General features: G+C 41.6%; 1 protein-coding gene across 2 annotated transcripts in view; it reads left to right on the forward strand.

Annotated features, from left to right (window-relative positions):
- TTBK1 (tau tubulin kinase 1) overlaps window positions 1-17,024 on the forward strand; it is a 93,694-nt gene that overhangs the window by 12,970 nt on the left and 63,700 nt on the right. Inside the window, exons 1-3 of one of the 2 annotated variants that reach the window (XM_065729883.1) lie at window positions 2,506-3,020; window positions 3,154-3,312; window positions 10,526-10,673. In XM_065729883.1, the coding sequence (XP_065585955.1) occupies window positions 2,991-3,020; window positions 3,154-3,312; window positions 10,526-10,673 (337 nt within the window). In that variant the 5' untranslated portion in view covers window positions 2,506-2,990. Of the gene's footprint in view, window positions 1-2,505; window positions 3,021-3,153; window positions 3,313-10,525; window positions 10,674-17,024 lie in introns of those variants that run through there. The other variant, XM_065729812.1, reaches the window with a different exon arrangement.

Below are 17,024 nucleotides of genomic sequence, written 5' to 3' on the forward strand. Positions count from 1 at the left end.
GGGATACAGATACAATTATTTCATGGAAAATAGAGTATTTCCTGTTTACAGGAAGGAAACAATCTGAAAGTTTTTGTCTTCCCATCCACTGTCTTCCAAGTTCTGTGCCTTTGCATTCTGCGGTGTCTACATCTTAAATCTAAAAGTGACAAAGATGTTTGAGTTTACGTCCTTGGTTACCACTGGAATCAGAAGCAGATTTACCAGAGCTTAAGAGAGCTGTTATCCTTCCCTCTCTACTCCAGGTCTCCTTGACACCGCTTAATGTTCAACATACAGAGGTGGTGCTCTGTGCTGTGTGTTGGGGAAGATGTAGTAGTGCCCCCTGACCATCTTTTACCCCCTCACTTCTGCAGCTACACCAGTGAATTCTGGCCTTCAGATGCTGGTCAAACAAATATTTATGCTGTATTTAATTGATTTTTAGGTGGAATTAAAGTACTGCATAACATATATGCACTTACCTTTGCGTGGAAAACATAACTTCCACCCATTCTTTGGTAGTTTTCCTGTGATGCTTCTGGAGATCTTGATTAATGTGTTATTTTTCTGTCGTGGCTGTCAGTGGTGCTTCAGTGCTACTCTGATAAACCCTTGGTCAATATGCCTGAGCTTATTTGTGCAGTGTTAATGCTGCCTCATGATCAGATTTTTGGTAAGTTATTGCTGTTTTGTGCTGCTTCTGCTATCTAAGACAGTTTGAAATTTATCTGGGGCTATAATTATTTGGTTTAGGTTTTTTTGCTGTTTGGCTGCATCACTGTGGCTGTACCACAGTAAACTTTGTTATGTAATTCTTTATCACCAAATGGCTGCTATTCATCGTAGTGTCCCAGGAGGATTTTGTTCTGTTTCAAAGCCACTAAAGCTTTTTGGACTCCTTGAATGACAAACATCCTGGGTATTTTTTTTTTGTGTGCACACTTATACCATTTTTCTTTATCAGTGTTATAGTATTCAGTACCACAGCAAGCAGTTCTATCTTGCCTAGCTATGGATACTGTCTCTCTTCTAAAATTATTCCTTCGCATTATGTTCCACCACTGCTTACTGGACCGAAATCTTAACGTGTACATGTGCTATCAGTGCATACATCGTGCCCCATGCTTTTTAGGTATATTGCCTCCAACAAGTGAAAAATAATGCATAACTGTAAAAATTCCTCCCAAATCCCTTTCTGTCTGTCTTTGTTGCTACTGCCAACACCCCATTGTAGGGCCCCAGTTGACTCTGTACCGCCTGCAGGCCAGAGCTGCACTGTGCTGTGCTTGCCCTCAGAAAGTGATGCTGTGCCTCTGTACATGTACGTTAGTGTGCTTTTGTATCTTGTAGCATTAAGGGTTTAGGACAGTTTATAATTAAATGACTTTTCTTTAAATAGTAAAGAACAGCCAGCCATGGGAGAGATTCTTGGGGGTATTCTCTATCCTGTACAACCTGCAGTGAGCTGTTGTGCACTCACCTCACGGCACATGCAGAGCTCATAGGGAGCATGGGGCTCGTCACTTCAACTCTTCTGGCTAGTGTGAAGGAGTGTGGGAATGGCATTAGAATTACTCATTAGGAGTAAGAAAAAAGAAGTGTTCTGCTGCCAAACATGATGTGTATTTTTTCACTGGAGAGTTTTCTACTGTTTTTTACTGCCCTCAACAGCTGGACACTGAAAGAGGTGCTACCCCATACAGATACAGGACTCTATGGGAATTCAAAGCATTTCACAGTATCTTTTCTACTGAGATTCCTTTACAGTTCAGTTTCCTTCCTGTTTCTCTTTTATCATTTTGATTGTGCTCTATCAGATGTTGGATTGCGTGAACGTTTCTCAGAAGCACTCTTACTGCATTATAGTCTGCTGCTTGGTTCTTCCACAGTTACCTTCTATTTCTAGAACAACATCTTCTTTTGAGGTGTTGTGTATACTTTCATGTTTGATCATCCTCTGTGTCTTGAACTTTGTGACGTATTTCTGTCTGTCTCTTCCTTGTGCACACTGCATGCTGGTCACTTCCTGTCCTTCCTTCTTGCTCCTTCTGTTGCTGGGGAATTTTTTCTACTTGAGCTCATAATTCACTGGGTACTTTCTTCCCTTTTTTTTTTTTTTTTTGCCTGAAGAAATGTGGTGGTCTTTTATTCTCATTTGGTATTTATGATGTTAAACTTCAGCACTCTGACTGCAGAGTTAAATCAGTAGCACTTATTTTTAGGAAGGGAAATATGGAATATCTTTAGGGAAGGAAGATAGAATGGAGAAGAAAGCTTAATAAAAGATCCATGCAGTCTGGCCTACTTCTAAAGCAAGCAAAGAATCTTAGAGGAAAAGGCAAAATGCATTGGGAAGATCTTCCATTTGTGCTGCTTCAAATTAATTTTCTACTAGGGCAGTGGAGCTAACGTATATCTGAAAGTCAATTTTGTAGAAGAATTGTAATAATAATCATAAAAAACAGAAACAAAATTAACTTTGGTGTAGGCTATCCAGAGATCCCTATAAAAAAGCATGAAAGAGGCATGAAGTAGAATGCAAACACTATAGCAATAAGATATTTTTCTGTATCTTAATTTGATATTTTTTAGCAGTGCATATGCTGTGAGGAGGACTAATTTATAGATGGCTGAAACCCTTTCTAACCATCCCTATCTTCTTTGCTTGGCTGTTCATCACGGTGTCTGTAATTCTGGCTCTCTGAAGGCCCTTCTACCCTCTTCAGATGCTTTTAGGCTTATTGAATGCAATTCCTGGCAAACTCCTCTGATTTGTGTTGGATGTCATCCAACAAAAAACATGAAAACTGCCCATGTTGCAGCTTCTCTCTTAAAACAAGACCTTTTTGCTGGGTAACTGTAACAGCTCTGGCAGCCCTTGGCATTAAATTCTCCTTGACTTTTTGGCTGTCGGGCCCAAGAGTCCTGGACTCCTGCATGGTGTAGCTGGTAACTGTCACCATTTTAGCTTGTGGGCTGACCTGAAGCATGGTTGTGTCACCAAGTGTATGCATGGATTGAGCTCAGGTGTCTGCAAGGTGAGTTAGCCCTCTTTCCTAAGAGACTGGTTCTGATTTAGCTGTAAGCAAAACCTGTGAAAACGTAGCATGTGCTTCTGCCATAACCTGTACTAATTCTGCCATTCCTTACCCCAACCCTGTTTTTCCTCAGATAAATGGCTCATTTAAATTGGGAGCAACTAAAATACTCTCTGGCTGGCAAATGCAGTGCCTAGCAGCAGTCATCAAGGACGAACCAAACATGAGTGGAGGAGGGGAGCAGGTCGACATCCTTCCGGCCAATTACGTGGTCAAAGATCGCTGGAAAGTGGTGAGTAGCTTTGCCTTTGTGCCTCCTACTGTAGTGCTACAAAACTTGGTTAGTCCTGAGCTCCAGCAAGCAACCATGGAATGGCATGGTTTGACATGTTAGTAGGATACTGAAAGAAGATAGTCAGTATTTCTCTGGTGTTTAGAATGTCTTGTATTTTTAGAAGACAAAACCTGCAGGGGGTTTTTAGTTCAGATTGAACTGTTGCAGCTGTCTGAGTCATCTTTTAATGAGAAATTTGGGTTTTGAGTTATTCTGGCAAAGAATACTAGAAAAGCGCCTGTAAATAAATTACGTTACAAAAAGATAATTCAGAAGCAAATGTTTGAGGTTACAATGTAATCTACTTAAAAAGTCAGAAATTCCATAATTAGCTCGTTGGTAAACTTTGTTGTTAATTTATTCTAACACTTTTTAAGTTACATCATCACACATTGAGAGGTCTAGGTCTTTGTAAGTCAGCTGTCTTCTGCAGTGCGCAAACTGAATGGGGTACATTGAATCGGTAGCCATTTCATCTTGTGTATACACTGTGTGGCTGCAGATCATAATATCCATGGCATGACTTTGCCATGTAAAGTCACCTTTTTGTCTTCCTTACCACTGTCGTATCTGTGCCAGGAGTGTTATACTGGGTGATGTAAGAGGATGTGCTTCCTCTTTATGTAAGGCTTTCTCTTAGAGTGAGATCCCTGCGGGGGGGATTGGGGAAGGTAGCATTGTGTTATCACCTTAGACAAAGAAAGGAGAATATAATGTTATATTAAATGTTAATTAAAATCACATCTGTGCCACTGTGTCCATTTTTGACTTGAATTACCGGCAGTGTCTGGATCATTAAGCTCGCAGCACAGAGCTCTCTAGTTTGAAGTGCAGGTGGTTTGTAGTAGTAGCACTACGGAGTTTCTCTGTGCTGACCAGGTGGGGCACAGCTGGCTCCTGAGTTTTGCTGTGAGTTGTGAATAGCAGGGGACTAAAGAAACTCCGAACTGGGCTTCAGCTCCAGGTGGAGGGTAGGTTATTTTCAACAGCCCACTTCAGACAATGTATCACCCTTTTGTTACAGTTACCTCTTTTCTGCATCTCTTGGGAGAAGTTACACCTCCCTTTGTTCCCCTTAAGCCCTTGCCTGCCTCTGTTCATCCTTGCATTCTGCTTCTGGTTTCTCCGCAGCCTTCACCTTCCTGTCTGGCTTATCCCCTAACAGCCTATTTAATTTTAAGCAATTCAAACTGCTCCTCAATCTCTGTGCTTCCTGAGAGCAGATGGAGGATCTCTATTTTCTCTGCACTTAGATATCAAAACAAACAACCCCTACCCCTTCCCAAAGCTTTCCGGTGCAAATGCAGGGAAGCCTTGCTGTGCTCTTGCAGCTTTTGGCTGGAGCACGTGTACTTGTTTTGGAATGCTGATGCATGTGCAGGCCAACTGACGTATAGGGCTTGAAATTTGCTCTGTGCTTATGGGCTTCTCAGGAAATGCTGTTTGCAGCTTTTTGTTTGCACAAACTGGGGTTTCCTCAGTCATTATGGTTTGATCACAGTGGTGCGTGTTCTTTGCAAAGCTGACATTAGGTGCAGTTCTGAAGCTAAACTGTTGCTTTGAGTATATTGATGCAGATACTCTTGCCCTTTCCCCTGGACCCTAGCTAGCTTGGGCTTGTGCAGTTCCTACAGTTCATCAAGCCTCACATTTCTATTTCATGGCCAGGAGTGCTAAAACCTCTGCAAATTATTGTTTTTGTGTGTGTGTGCGTGGCTGATTTGTTTGGTTTTCTTTCACAGTCCAAGCCAAGTAACTTCGTTTGCGAATGCTGCAGGGCTCTTTAGGATCCTAACATATATCCAGTTATGCTTTTAGGGAAACATTTCAAACTGATTTTAAGTTTGTATAGGCGCTGAGTGTGGGATTCACTGGCTTCATTATTGCATGACTGTGTGAGCCTGGGGACTGCTAGAAGCTCTAACTACTACTTTACCTTAGCAAATACAGAAACATGCAGCTATGCTGCCAGTGACAACTAACTCTAAGTGGAGTAACTGTCCTTTTTGTTTTGTAGTGTTAGCTCAGTGTTCTTAAATACTGCAATGAGATCATTATGCTGCTTGAAGTCTCTGAGAAATTGCATCATTTGCTTAAGGGCAGAAATACCACCGAGAAATCCTGACGCTCAGATCTACTCGTGGTATTTTGCTTTGTGTTAACACCATTGTTTTGTGAGTCCTCACTGCATGGTCATTGCTGGTTCCCCCAAGGGTATATTGCCATTAGGCAGGTTTTTTTACTGTCCCTTTAGTGTGCCTGGTGTTGGCATGTGTCCAGTCAGAGCTGGGTGCTGCATGGGACTCAAAGACACCTGGCAAAAATATAATGAACCTCTGCTGGCCCAAGGGCTTGGGTACCATAGGAGCAAGTTACAGATAAAAAGAGGGGTGCTCCTTAAGCAAGCACAGTGTATTATTAGCTTCTTTTTTTGTCATAGGCATTTCTGAATTTAACACATAGCATAACCTGGGAAGGCAGAGCTCTGCTGTGAGTAGTGAATCCTGCTCAAGCAGGTGTGTGGCATATTTATGTGGCACTGGGGTTGAAATGCCAGAAGGCTTTTTGTGTAATTTGTCCTCCCATTGTGACTATCTCTGGCTGGGCATCTGCTTGAACTTTGTACTTCTTAGCGCTGGCATACTTCCAGTATTGAGCCAAGTTCTTATTTTAGATCAGTTTAATGTATTCCTTGAGTCCCTTTCCTCTTCTCTTCCTATATACTTAGTGACAAATTATGACAAATGAAGATGTTAGTTCTCTGCAGTTAGCTTGGCAGTAGTTCATTTTCCTGTTGCTCCAAGAGAGTAGAACTTGGCTTTCTGACAGCAGTGATTTTTGTTGTTATTTTTGGAGAGGAATGGACAGGGAGTGCTTGTGCCTTTCATCAAAACTTAGGGACTTGAAGAAGCTGTCTTTTGAGTCATCATTTACGTGCAGATATTTTAACCAGATGAAGTTTGAATGGTACTAGAGCCGTGCAACTCTTGCTGAGGCCCCACAGCATGACTTGATCCACATGTGCTCTGTCTGATGTATACTACTGCACTCAAGGATGGGAATCAAAACATAGCTTGTACGTACTTTGAACTAGACCTAGGCATTAAGTCTGAATGGATGCGTCTCTTCATCAGAGTTTGACTAGTTGACTTCTTGATTGGCTTCTCAGTTTGTGCATGTTTTGTCTTAGTTACCCCTTGAGATCAGTGAAACTCCTAGGAGAGCGGACTCTGAGAGTTTGGTGAATGTCTATTCTTTCTCGCTTCTTGTAAAGTCAAGTGAGGCTTGCTTGCCATTTCTGGATGAGCTGGCCGATTGAGATGGGCTGTAAGTTACAGACTTGGCCACAGAAGTACTCCCAATGGGTAGTTGCAGCAGTTACTCTTTGCCCTTGGCAGCCTTTGAATCCTATGGGTGACAGCCTTGTCCCTGGGTGAGTTTGCTAGCCTTCAGTTTGGTCCTTTGCTCTGTCTTAAGAGCGCATGCTCTGCTTCATGACCTTGCCACTGACACTTGGACTGAACATTTCTTTTCCTGGTATTATCTTATCTGTATGGAATATCCTTGGAGAGCAGACTTTGATCAGAACAGTGATGTCTAAATAAAAGATCAAATTTGTAATTAAAGGCTATTTTTGGTTGCTGGGAGGCGGGGGCAGGGAGGATTGCCTTGTTTTTCTGACCTGTCCCTCTATGAAACAGTCCAGTTTTCCATTTTCCCAGTGGAACTGTACTTCTTTCCTGACAGAGTACTGTTTCCTGTTCAGTAGGAAAGCTTTCTTTTTTTATTCCCCCAAGGTTCTGAAGGATTTTGTTGTGAAAGTCTTCTCTAGAAAAATCCAAAATGTTAAGGATATTTAAAGGAGACTGGAACCCTCTCATCAGAGCTCACTATACCAAGTGGTTCAGTAGTATGGCTTTTTGGTAACAGCTTGCTCTGAGGGCTAGAAAATGGAAGAAGTGCTGCAATGAGCTATATGGTGGTGTGGCCACTGGTAGCATACTGAAAGGACTGTGAGCATGTCTGAAATGTAGCTGTCTTAGCTTTAGTAGTCATATGTGAAGTCAAAATAGATATCTGTATTTGGTCAGATGAATTGTTCACTCAACTCCTCAAATGCAGATACATAGCTTCCAAATGGGCTCTTGCATTTAGAAAGAAACCTGCTACTGACTTCAGCCTAAAGAGTAGAAAGTCTGATGGAAGGAAGGAAAAAAGATAAGACTATTCCCTGAGAAGTAAGGTATAAGCTGGGTGTTTGTAATTACATATTGTGTGATTTTCGTTAAATGTTCCCTTCTCTTTCTTGTATTTGCATTTAACAGTTTCCCTATTTATTTTCTTGAGTGGTATATGTCCATCTCTCATTCATGTCCAGCAGAAAGCTGTGTAGAATTTGCCTTAAGACAATGAACTCTCACGGAGTATCCAAGCAACAAGGAGATGCCCGTGTGGAAGCTCCTGACCTCAGCTAAGTCCTTCAGTTGCAATATAACAACTTGCTCAGTAATAGAGAAAAGGAAATGGCTGCTGATTGCCTCTGGATGTTGCTGAAAGACCAAAGAGGTTGGCAGTACTGGTAATGATGAACAGGACCATCTGGTGTGCTGGGAAAAGTATGCTGGAGAATAATTTCCATAAGAGAGTGACTAATATGCGTGTATAAGAACAGTTTTCTGATTCAGCAGAAACTGTGTCTTGATCTCTCGCCATCTTGCATTTGTTACTCTATTGACTTGCATGCATCCTCTGATTCAGTTGTTTTCATAGGTGAGGAGTCTTAATACCTGAACCTTTCATCCTGAACCTGCTTCTCTGATGCACATGTTCCGTTTCTTCTGAGGTAGCAGTCCTGGGCTGTCTAGTCTGCCCATCCTTAGTTATCCAGGCTCCCACTTATTCTCTTAGTCCTGAAGTGAACCACTTCTACCTCATTAGAGCCTCTAACAGTGAAGTGCTCAGTACTGTGCGTTGTACACGAGACCTTCCTACAGAGCCTTACAGTGTTTCTATCCTAATTGTATTACCATGCTGTTCCATTCATGCTATAGTAGCCTTGCATTTTGACAACTGTTGGACATGGGAACTGTCCATGTTGAGGCCACTGAATGGAAAAGGATCTTTGTGTGCTGGCTCACAGGTATTCTAAGATTAATTTACTGAATTTGCAACCTGGCAAGAAGTTTGGATAGCCTATGCCTCCTCTTCAATCCTGCTGTGTTATATTTATTACTGATTACTTTTGTTTATGATGATGTACATTTTCCCACTGAGACTTCTTCCATCTTCCTTCAAAGCCCTCCCAGGTTCCAAATAAACCTTTTGCCATCTGCAGCTTTTGATATCCCTTTCCTCATCTTCTTTATCTTTAATGTGCCAGGTCTTGTGTACTGAATATTGAGATATTAGTTGACATGTTACTGTGCTGAGTGTAGCATTGTTTTGATGGAATGATGGAAAGATTTTTAATAGCCAACTCACTTAGTATGAATTTCCAAGTAGAAGGAGAGCTGCACTATAATAATTTATGAATATGTGCTGACCCAGTTATTGGTATGTTTACTGTTTGAATGTGCCTGTGTAGCTCAGTAGAATGCTGTGAGGAAAAATAACAAGGGGAAGAGAAGAATGGCTCCGGATAGCAACTCTCAAAAGGTTATCAAGAAATAACTTCAGAGACAATACTCAGGGTGTTAATCCTGAAAGTACTACAATCTCTTGTTCCAGCTACCATGCAGAAGTTTTTGTCTTGACCTGGGGGCCAGGAAAGCAAATGGTTTTGGTCACCTTAAGAAGAAAAAGCCTGCCCTTTAGAGGCTGGAACTTTTGTTTATCAAACTGGACAGATGCACCGGACAGGCTCTATGGTGCAGAACACATCCAAAAATCATTTAAAGTTCATCAAACACTGTGGAAGATATATGTTCAAGTGTCTGGCTGATTTAAGCTGATTTTTCTCTTCAAATGTTAGTGCTGCTTTTGGAAACAAGCAGTCCTCAGGGTTTCCAGAGCAGCTGTGAACAGAGTGCATGCAGAATGCTGAAGTAAAGGGCTGCAGTTAGGTTCAGTGAATAAGCACCAAGCAGATCAAAGGAGCACTGGGCTAGGTCTGCTGTAATCTTGAAGTTGTTCCTGTGCAGTGTAGCGTGCCTTAAACGTTTAAGAGAAACAAAAATTAAAATAAAAAAGTTGTCCTAGCAGAGACATTGACATTTGCAGTGCTTCAGGAGTCTGTCTTACATGCATATGTATATCTATAGGTACATATGCTTTCAAGTCTCAGCAGAAGGAAAATCAAGGGATCACTTTCCAGGAAAGGCTCAGCTCTCAGCTTGTGCTCTGGGTGGATAACTGCTCTAGAACAAGCAAATAACCTACATACAGTAGGTGCATATCAGATGTACTGAAACCTGGGCATCTTTAGTTTTCGATTTGTTTTAGCTTTCAGGTAGGGAGATAATCTTATTGTGATGAAGCCATTATTTTTTTCTCAGACACAAAAAGCTTCAGTTGATGTGGTTTAAAAAATAATAAGCATAGATTGAGAATCAGAATGGAGCAGTACCTGTGGCTTGTGCAGAACTGTTTTGAGTTAGTGCACTTGTTAGTTCTCAGAATTGTGACACTGAAATAGCCTCGCTAGCAGAGCAGGTCAAACATCTATTAAAAACTTCCAGTGGGTATTTTGTTCTGTGTTTAAAATCTTGTGAATGAGATTCAAACTTCATTTTGTTTATTACTTGCAAACATTAATTCCAGCCACCATGGTTGTGTTTTACTGCAGAGATTTGTCTGCAGAGGATGAATGACAGTTTTTTATCTGCCACGCTCTGCATAGTCATTCTGCTATCTCCTTGAAGGGTCTTTCCTTTGATTTTTGGCAAGAACATTATTGGCATAAGAGGCATTATCATTTGCTTTTGATTGTATCACATGTCATCACTTGCAGAGCTTGTTCTTTGTTGTGCAGCGAAGGATTTATACATAGCACAGTCAAGTGGGCAGCTGGACTTCTGCCTAACTGTGCACTGAAGAGATTCAGGCACAGCACAGACTGAGAGCTGAATTTGTTCCTGCTTGTGCATCGAAGGAGCTAGTGCCTGGCTCTGTGAGAGACAATTTGTTGCCATGTCTCTTGTGCATTGTACCAAATCTCCTTATACTTTTCTAGTTGAAGAAGATTGGTGGTGGAGGCTTTGGGGAGATTTATGAGGCAATGGATCTGCTTACCCGGGAGAATGTGGCCTTGAAGGTGGAATCAGCTCAGCAGCCCAAGCAAGTTCTCAAGATGGAAGTTGCTGTGCTGAAGAAGCTGCAAGGTAAGGCAAGAATGCTCTTTTAACTCAAAGGTAAAGGTCACTGTGCGTGTTAACTATTAGAATCCAGAGTTGCAAATGTTTTTCATTAGTTCCTTTTCGTCTAACTTGTATGGAAATCATTAGCTCTTGGCCTGAACCAGTGATTGAGCACCTGGTGAGGGGGTTTGGCCAGCCCTGGGAGCACATGAGCAATTGACCTGTGTGACTGGAAGGAGTGAACCCTGGGTTCACCCCACCCTAACCTCATTTAAGGGCTGGCAGCCAAAATGGAAGCATCACTTGCCTCCTTTTGGAGTTTTCTAGTGAGCACGTTTTCTCTTAAAGAGGTAAGCTATTCTTCCTTTATTACCAAACTGTGACCAATACCTTTCCTGGGTAATCTTAAAACTGGACAGTTGTAGATATCCTCTTCCTTATACCATACAAACCTGCAATGTTATGTTGAGTAATTAAGCTCAGAAAGTTTCTACATTCTGCAAAACATCCTACTCAAATGGGCTCCAAGTATAGGAGCTGTTTTTATTTGCCAAGTTAAAGTAACAGTGGGAGATTAGAATTGAGTTGTTGATATACTGGTCTATTCTGTTTAGTGATACCGATTAGATAATACTTAAAGCAAGTGATATCTGACTGAGAAATGAGGTTAGATGGTTGCTTCCAAAGGACTGGGACAATGGTTGTGTCTAAAACTGTGAGTGTGAAGGAGTCTCACTCAGTGTGTAAAGTGGCTGAACAGTAGATATGTGCAAAAAGTGCAGCAGTTGCTCTTGGTTAAGGATATAGTGAGGTTTCTTCTAGAAACTGACAGCTGGAGGATCTGGAACTAGTGATAGGACTAGAGGGATTTGTTTCAAGTTGCACTAGGGGAAGTTCAGACTGGATGTTAGGAAATCCTGCTCCTCTGAAAGAGTGGTCAGGCACTGGAATGGGCTGCCCAGAGAGGTGGTGGGGTCACTGACCATGGAGGTATTTAAGGAATGCTTAGACACTGTGTTGAGGAACATGGTTTAGTGAGAATGGTTGGAGATAGGTGGATGGTTGGACTGGATGATCTTGTAGGTCTCTTCCAACCTTGGTGATTCTGAGTATGATTGTGTTTTCTTTGGCAGGAATCATACTTGAGCTAGAGAAATGTCTTCTCATGGGATGAGTTGCACACTTATCACTACATCTCATGCTTCAGAGGTGTTGTGGCCCTATGCCAATGCAGGTACCTTTGCCCTTGTATCTCCAGAGCTGACTGGATTAGAAGGTGAAACTTTTGCAGGTCTTATCAAATATGGGTTAATGTCTGTGTCACGTTGGCTCCATAGCATCTCACATTAGTTTTGCATAGTTGAGCTTTTATAGGATGAGCACCGATAAGGCCTTTTTGGAATGCGCTGTGTTACGTTTATGCTTGGTATAGGGAATGAAAGCATAGAAGGAATCAAATTGCTGTTGATATCTGAAAGGTCTGGATATGCAGAGGCTCTTGGAGAACAGCAGAGCAGGTGGCTGAGTTCTGAAAGCAATGTAATGAGCACGTGCAAAGCAGAAATTTAGATTTTTGCATTTGGTTGTATGCTTGGAACTGCTCTGAAGTGAGAGGTGTGACCATGTAGAACAGCTTGTTATTAGAATAACGAGAGAAGATGCTGTTTTGCTGGCTAATGTCAATGCATACTACATCCAGAGCAGGGAGTGCCTGAAAAGCATGATCTGAAAATACCAAATCAGAGCTCTAGCATCGTAAAATGTTCAGGGAACTGACTAACACGTTTACTTTTCCATCGGCATTTGTTGTTGAAAATAGCAAGTGCTTGAAAAGCAGCCAGAGTTGTACGCAGCATGATCTTAGAAATTTAGGGGTGGGAACAGAAAACTAGGAATGTTGCAAAGCAATTAGCAAATATTAAGGGACAGAAAAAAACAGAAGCAGCTCAATTTGACTGTGCATCAGCTATCCAGCATTTAAGAATGACAAATTGCTTCAGCCGTGTTTGTACAAATCAAGCTTCTCTGTGAAGAATATAGCTTTTTTTGGTTCAAGGTTAATCCCCAAATGCTTTACTGAAATAAATTATGAAGTTAAAATAAGAAATAAGGTTGAGAGATTTGGGAATAGTGTATTGTGTATGTTTTCACAGTGAGCTGTTGGAGAGAGGTGTGAAATCTTTCAGAAAAGGAGGCATTGACTTCAGCCAAACAATTGGTGAAATGGAGTAAGTGGGTGATATTACCATAGGTGTTAATCAGTTTGTTTTTCTAGTTGAAAAGCAAGGGGGAAAGTGTTGTGTAAAATGCATCTGTACCTTTCTGGTAGGGCTGAGCACTGCAGTCAGTCCCTGTGTTAGTTTTTACTTAGCAGCCTTTCAGTGTTGGTGGGATACCTGAGCTGCTGCTTTTCTCAGAGCTTGTAGTCGTGGTGCTGCACAAAATTTGTGTGGGCCATTAGCCCACAATGCAGGCCTACTTCAAAACTTGATTTGAGTGCAGCCCAGTCTCTCAGGGCTGTAGGTCCTGAACGGTTTGAACTAAAGGCTGTTGCCAACTGTCAGACTTTCTCTGGGGTAACTACACAAGGAGTACAACTGCTGATCACTGCAGTGTCTTTTCTTTATTTGCAATGCACACAGCACACCTGAGTAACCAGTAGGTTAATGACTCTTCTAGAACTCTTTACCTTCTAACACTGTGTGTTTGGGGTTGGGTTTTTTTTTTGTTTGTTTTTGGGAGGTTTTGTTATTGTTCTTACTGTGAGGGTGGTCAAACACTGGTACGAATTTCCCATATGGAGTCTTTGTCCTTGGAGATACTCAAAACCCATCTGGATGCAATCCCAGACAGCGTGCTGTATCTGACCCTGCTTGAGCATGGATTGCTGGATTGGATGACCTACAGAGGTCTGTTTCAATACAGAGGATTCTGTGATATACTTATGCTTGGCTGTATGAGATCACAGCCACTTCGGGATCTCTTGACAGCCATGTAGAATTATTCTGTTCCAATCTTAATTGATTCAGTTTTTCTAGCTGTATAAGGCCTTTTCTTTCTTTGTTTAGAAAAATTCCATTCGGACTTTTGTTATTACTTGCAAAGATCCCAGATCACCCTCACTTGAAGTCTTCATATTGTCTGGGAGGTACCAGCAACAGTACCCTTCTAGGCTTTGGATGAACTATGATTTAAAAAATCGTCTGAATCTTCACCACAAGGTGGTATTCCAGCAGTCATAGCTGGTTGCAGAATCAGTGGCCACAATACTAAAACACTGGACTTCTCCTGTACTTGGTCTGGCAGCATGTTTAGCCACTGTCTGCTGTAGGTGAAGTCCTTTGCTGTTAATCTGCACCAGGCCTGAGTGCAGGAGTCACTTGACACTTCTGTAAGCCTTGATTATCTCTGGCTGATCTGTCCCTTCCATGGTTGAAGGAGTAAGTAGGACTAAGTTTATCTGGAAGATCAGAAAACTTCTCTTGAAAAGGTCTGCCATGCAGTTCTGAGCTAGTGAGTGTCATGGAGAGCAAGGAATTGCATCAGCAATGGTAGTTTTTTTACAGTAACAGACTTTTGCATGTGATGTAAAGCAATAAGAAATTAGTTTGCAGTTTGTAAGTATAGAGATAATAAAGTAATAGTGAAAGAAAAAGTCATACAAAGAGGTCTTATTTTTCTTAAGGCCGTTAATAGGAAATTACCCTATTAGTGATGAAAATCTTGTCTGTAACAAATTCAGGAGCTGTTTCAGGAAATGTTTGGCATGTCTGCACAGGGAACTTCTGCCCAAAGACAGCTTCTCTCTCAGAAGAGTACTATTGTAGTGCCAAGCCCTTCTTTTATTACTTTAATCACTATTGTTAAATGATTTTCAAGTGAAATAATTATATACAATTGTACCACTTGCAAATGTTTTTAACCTCAGTTAGGCTTTTGCCTACTTTGCAATCAGCTGTTCTGAAACCAAGTTTAAACTGTGTTGTCAGAATACTTCTTGCCAATACAGCTTGCCTCCAGCACAGAGGGTTGTTGATCTAGTTATTATCTGCAAGTGTTTTGCTGTGTAGGTAAGGCTTCAGATCGTATATGTTAGAAAGGAACAGAAATAAGATCTGTATGACTAGGTGAACTCTAAGTTGCTTATCCAGAGAGCAAGGGGTTCTGCAGGATTGACTGTGTCTGTGTTAGTGAGAAGTATAATACAAGCTGATCGGGAAATTATAGCAGTTGCTGAGAGCCTATGCATCTTTATTGAAGACTTGAAGACTTTTACACTTGTTTGAAAACTTTACTTTGGGCTAACTGTAACCAGTCCCTTGGTCTGTCTGGAAAGCTCTTCTCACCACAAGCACACACCCCATAGAGAAGCATTTGATGCTATCTGAGGGACCAGTTGTTGATGTAGACTGTTTTCTTCAGGATTTGGGAACTATTTAGTATGCATCTGGAACAGAGCATCTGGATCTTTTTGTTCAGAAATAAGTTTACATGACCCACAGCCACTTTGTGAGCTGATGCATGGCAATTGCAATTATTTGAGGCAGTATGGGAGCTTGCTTTAAAAACTCCTTACTGGTACAGACCAGAATTCTGAGATGCCCTTAGAGACTGTGGGTGCTTCACTCCTGGACGTGCTCCAGACCAGGTTGGATGGGCCCTGTCCACAGCTGGGGGTTGGAACTGGATGGGCTTTAAGGTCCCTTCCAACCCAAGCCATTCTCTGATAGGCAGAAACTGCTCTGCTCTATTATGTTTTTCCCCATGTTGGAGCTTTGTTGTGGAGCAAAATTAAACTAGTAGAGGGGCGTCTGAAGTACTATCCTGACTCTGTGGAGTTAATCAGAGTGGAATGTCTGTGTTAAAAGAGCTGTAGCACAGCTTTTGAGGTGCTGGGTCTGGGCTATCTCACTGTCAGGCTGGCTTTCCTGAGCACTGTTTCTGTTCACCCACCACAGAGTTGTTTTTTTTCCTGGTGTGAGGGCTCCGTGTGCTTGCCTTTGACCTTACTTGTCAGCCAGATATTTCTAAGCTCTGCTCAGTGTGACATGTTCTTTGTAAAACCCTTCTTCTCAGTGTAACCAATCTCATTGCGTAGGACTCTGATTAATTTCATTCTGCAGTGCGGAGATCTTCTGCATATTGAATAGCTGTGCAAGATGCAGCCGAGTCACAGGCATTTTGAGTTTTTGAGTGCCTGAATTTTATTACAGGAGACAGTGAAGCAATTCTGTGTTGCTAGTTCCCCACTTACTGCCAGGGATTGGACAGGTAAAAATTCAGTAATAATAATAATAAAAGAAAAAGGGACAAAAGGGACTTCACTTATTTATTTTTTCTTGTTTGCCAGTCCTAGTCCTTCCTTTTTCTTCGTGTGACTTGCTCTTGTTAAGGCTGTGTCTTAACTCCCTGCAATTCAGTTTGTTGTTAGTTTTATAGACGATTTTCATGTTTCTACAGCATTTTTCTGGGCTGATGTAACCATGCTATGTGTAAAGGCAGGAAAGCAAGGTGAGTACCCTTGGAAAGTGTTAAGTTACCACAGGGAAGCAGATTCATATACCTAAAGTAATTCTAGCGTCTGCCAAGCACATCTTGCCATGTGAGGAAGTCCTATGGGTATTTGAATGAGCTGGCATTTGGGCTTCATGTTTCTCTTGGCATCACAGGAGTGAGGATAGCCACGAGATGGAGAAATGAGAGTTTAAAATACACTTCTTGGAGGTCCTGTTGAATTCTTGCTCCTTTTTTTGCCTTGTCTTATAGAAATCTGTTATCAGCTGATCATCATAAGGTTTTTAGTGGTCTTGGGATGCGAGCAGATGAAATGATGCCTTGCGAGGTCAGGCGGTTTTACCTTTTGCTTTTGGATTAGAAGGTGATAACCAGCCTTCTTTAAGTTTGTCCATTAGTTCACTCACTTATTACAGAAGCAATAGTAAGGCTAAGCACACTGATCAAACAGCAGGTGAAACTGTTGAACAACGCAGTGACATAGACCTGACTTTCAGTGCTGAATTTGTTTTTATATTCAAAACATCTTGTTTCTGAGTTGACAGAGAAGAAACTTGCTAACTGCAGAGGGAGGAAAACTATAAACCAGTCAACTTTGCCAGGCTGCAGAGTTTACTTTCCAAGTAAAGTATGAAAATGGTGAAAATAACTCATTTTGTTTCACAGTCGTGACAGGTCCTCCTATTCTTTAGAGTATTTGTACAGAAGTGACTTCAACAACCCCCAGAACACAAAATAAATGCTAAACTGTTAAACTTGATACTCGTGCTGACAAACAAATAAAATAGAGGCTCTCTGTAAAACAGAAATTAGCATGAAAAATGGGTGCATTAAGTTTCCAAATGCCAGTGAGGGCAGTTG

Source organism: Cyrtonyx montezumae, unplaced genomic scaffold (genome assembly GCF_038088225.1).
Source record: "Cyrtonyx montezumae isolate F1298 unplaced genomic scaffold, pur_monq_1.0 scaffold_0, whole genome shotgun sequence".
In the NCBI taxonomy this organism is placed as follows: Eukaryota; Metazoa; Chordata; class Aves; order Galliformes; family Odontophoridae; genus Cyrtonyx; species Cyrtonyx montezumae.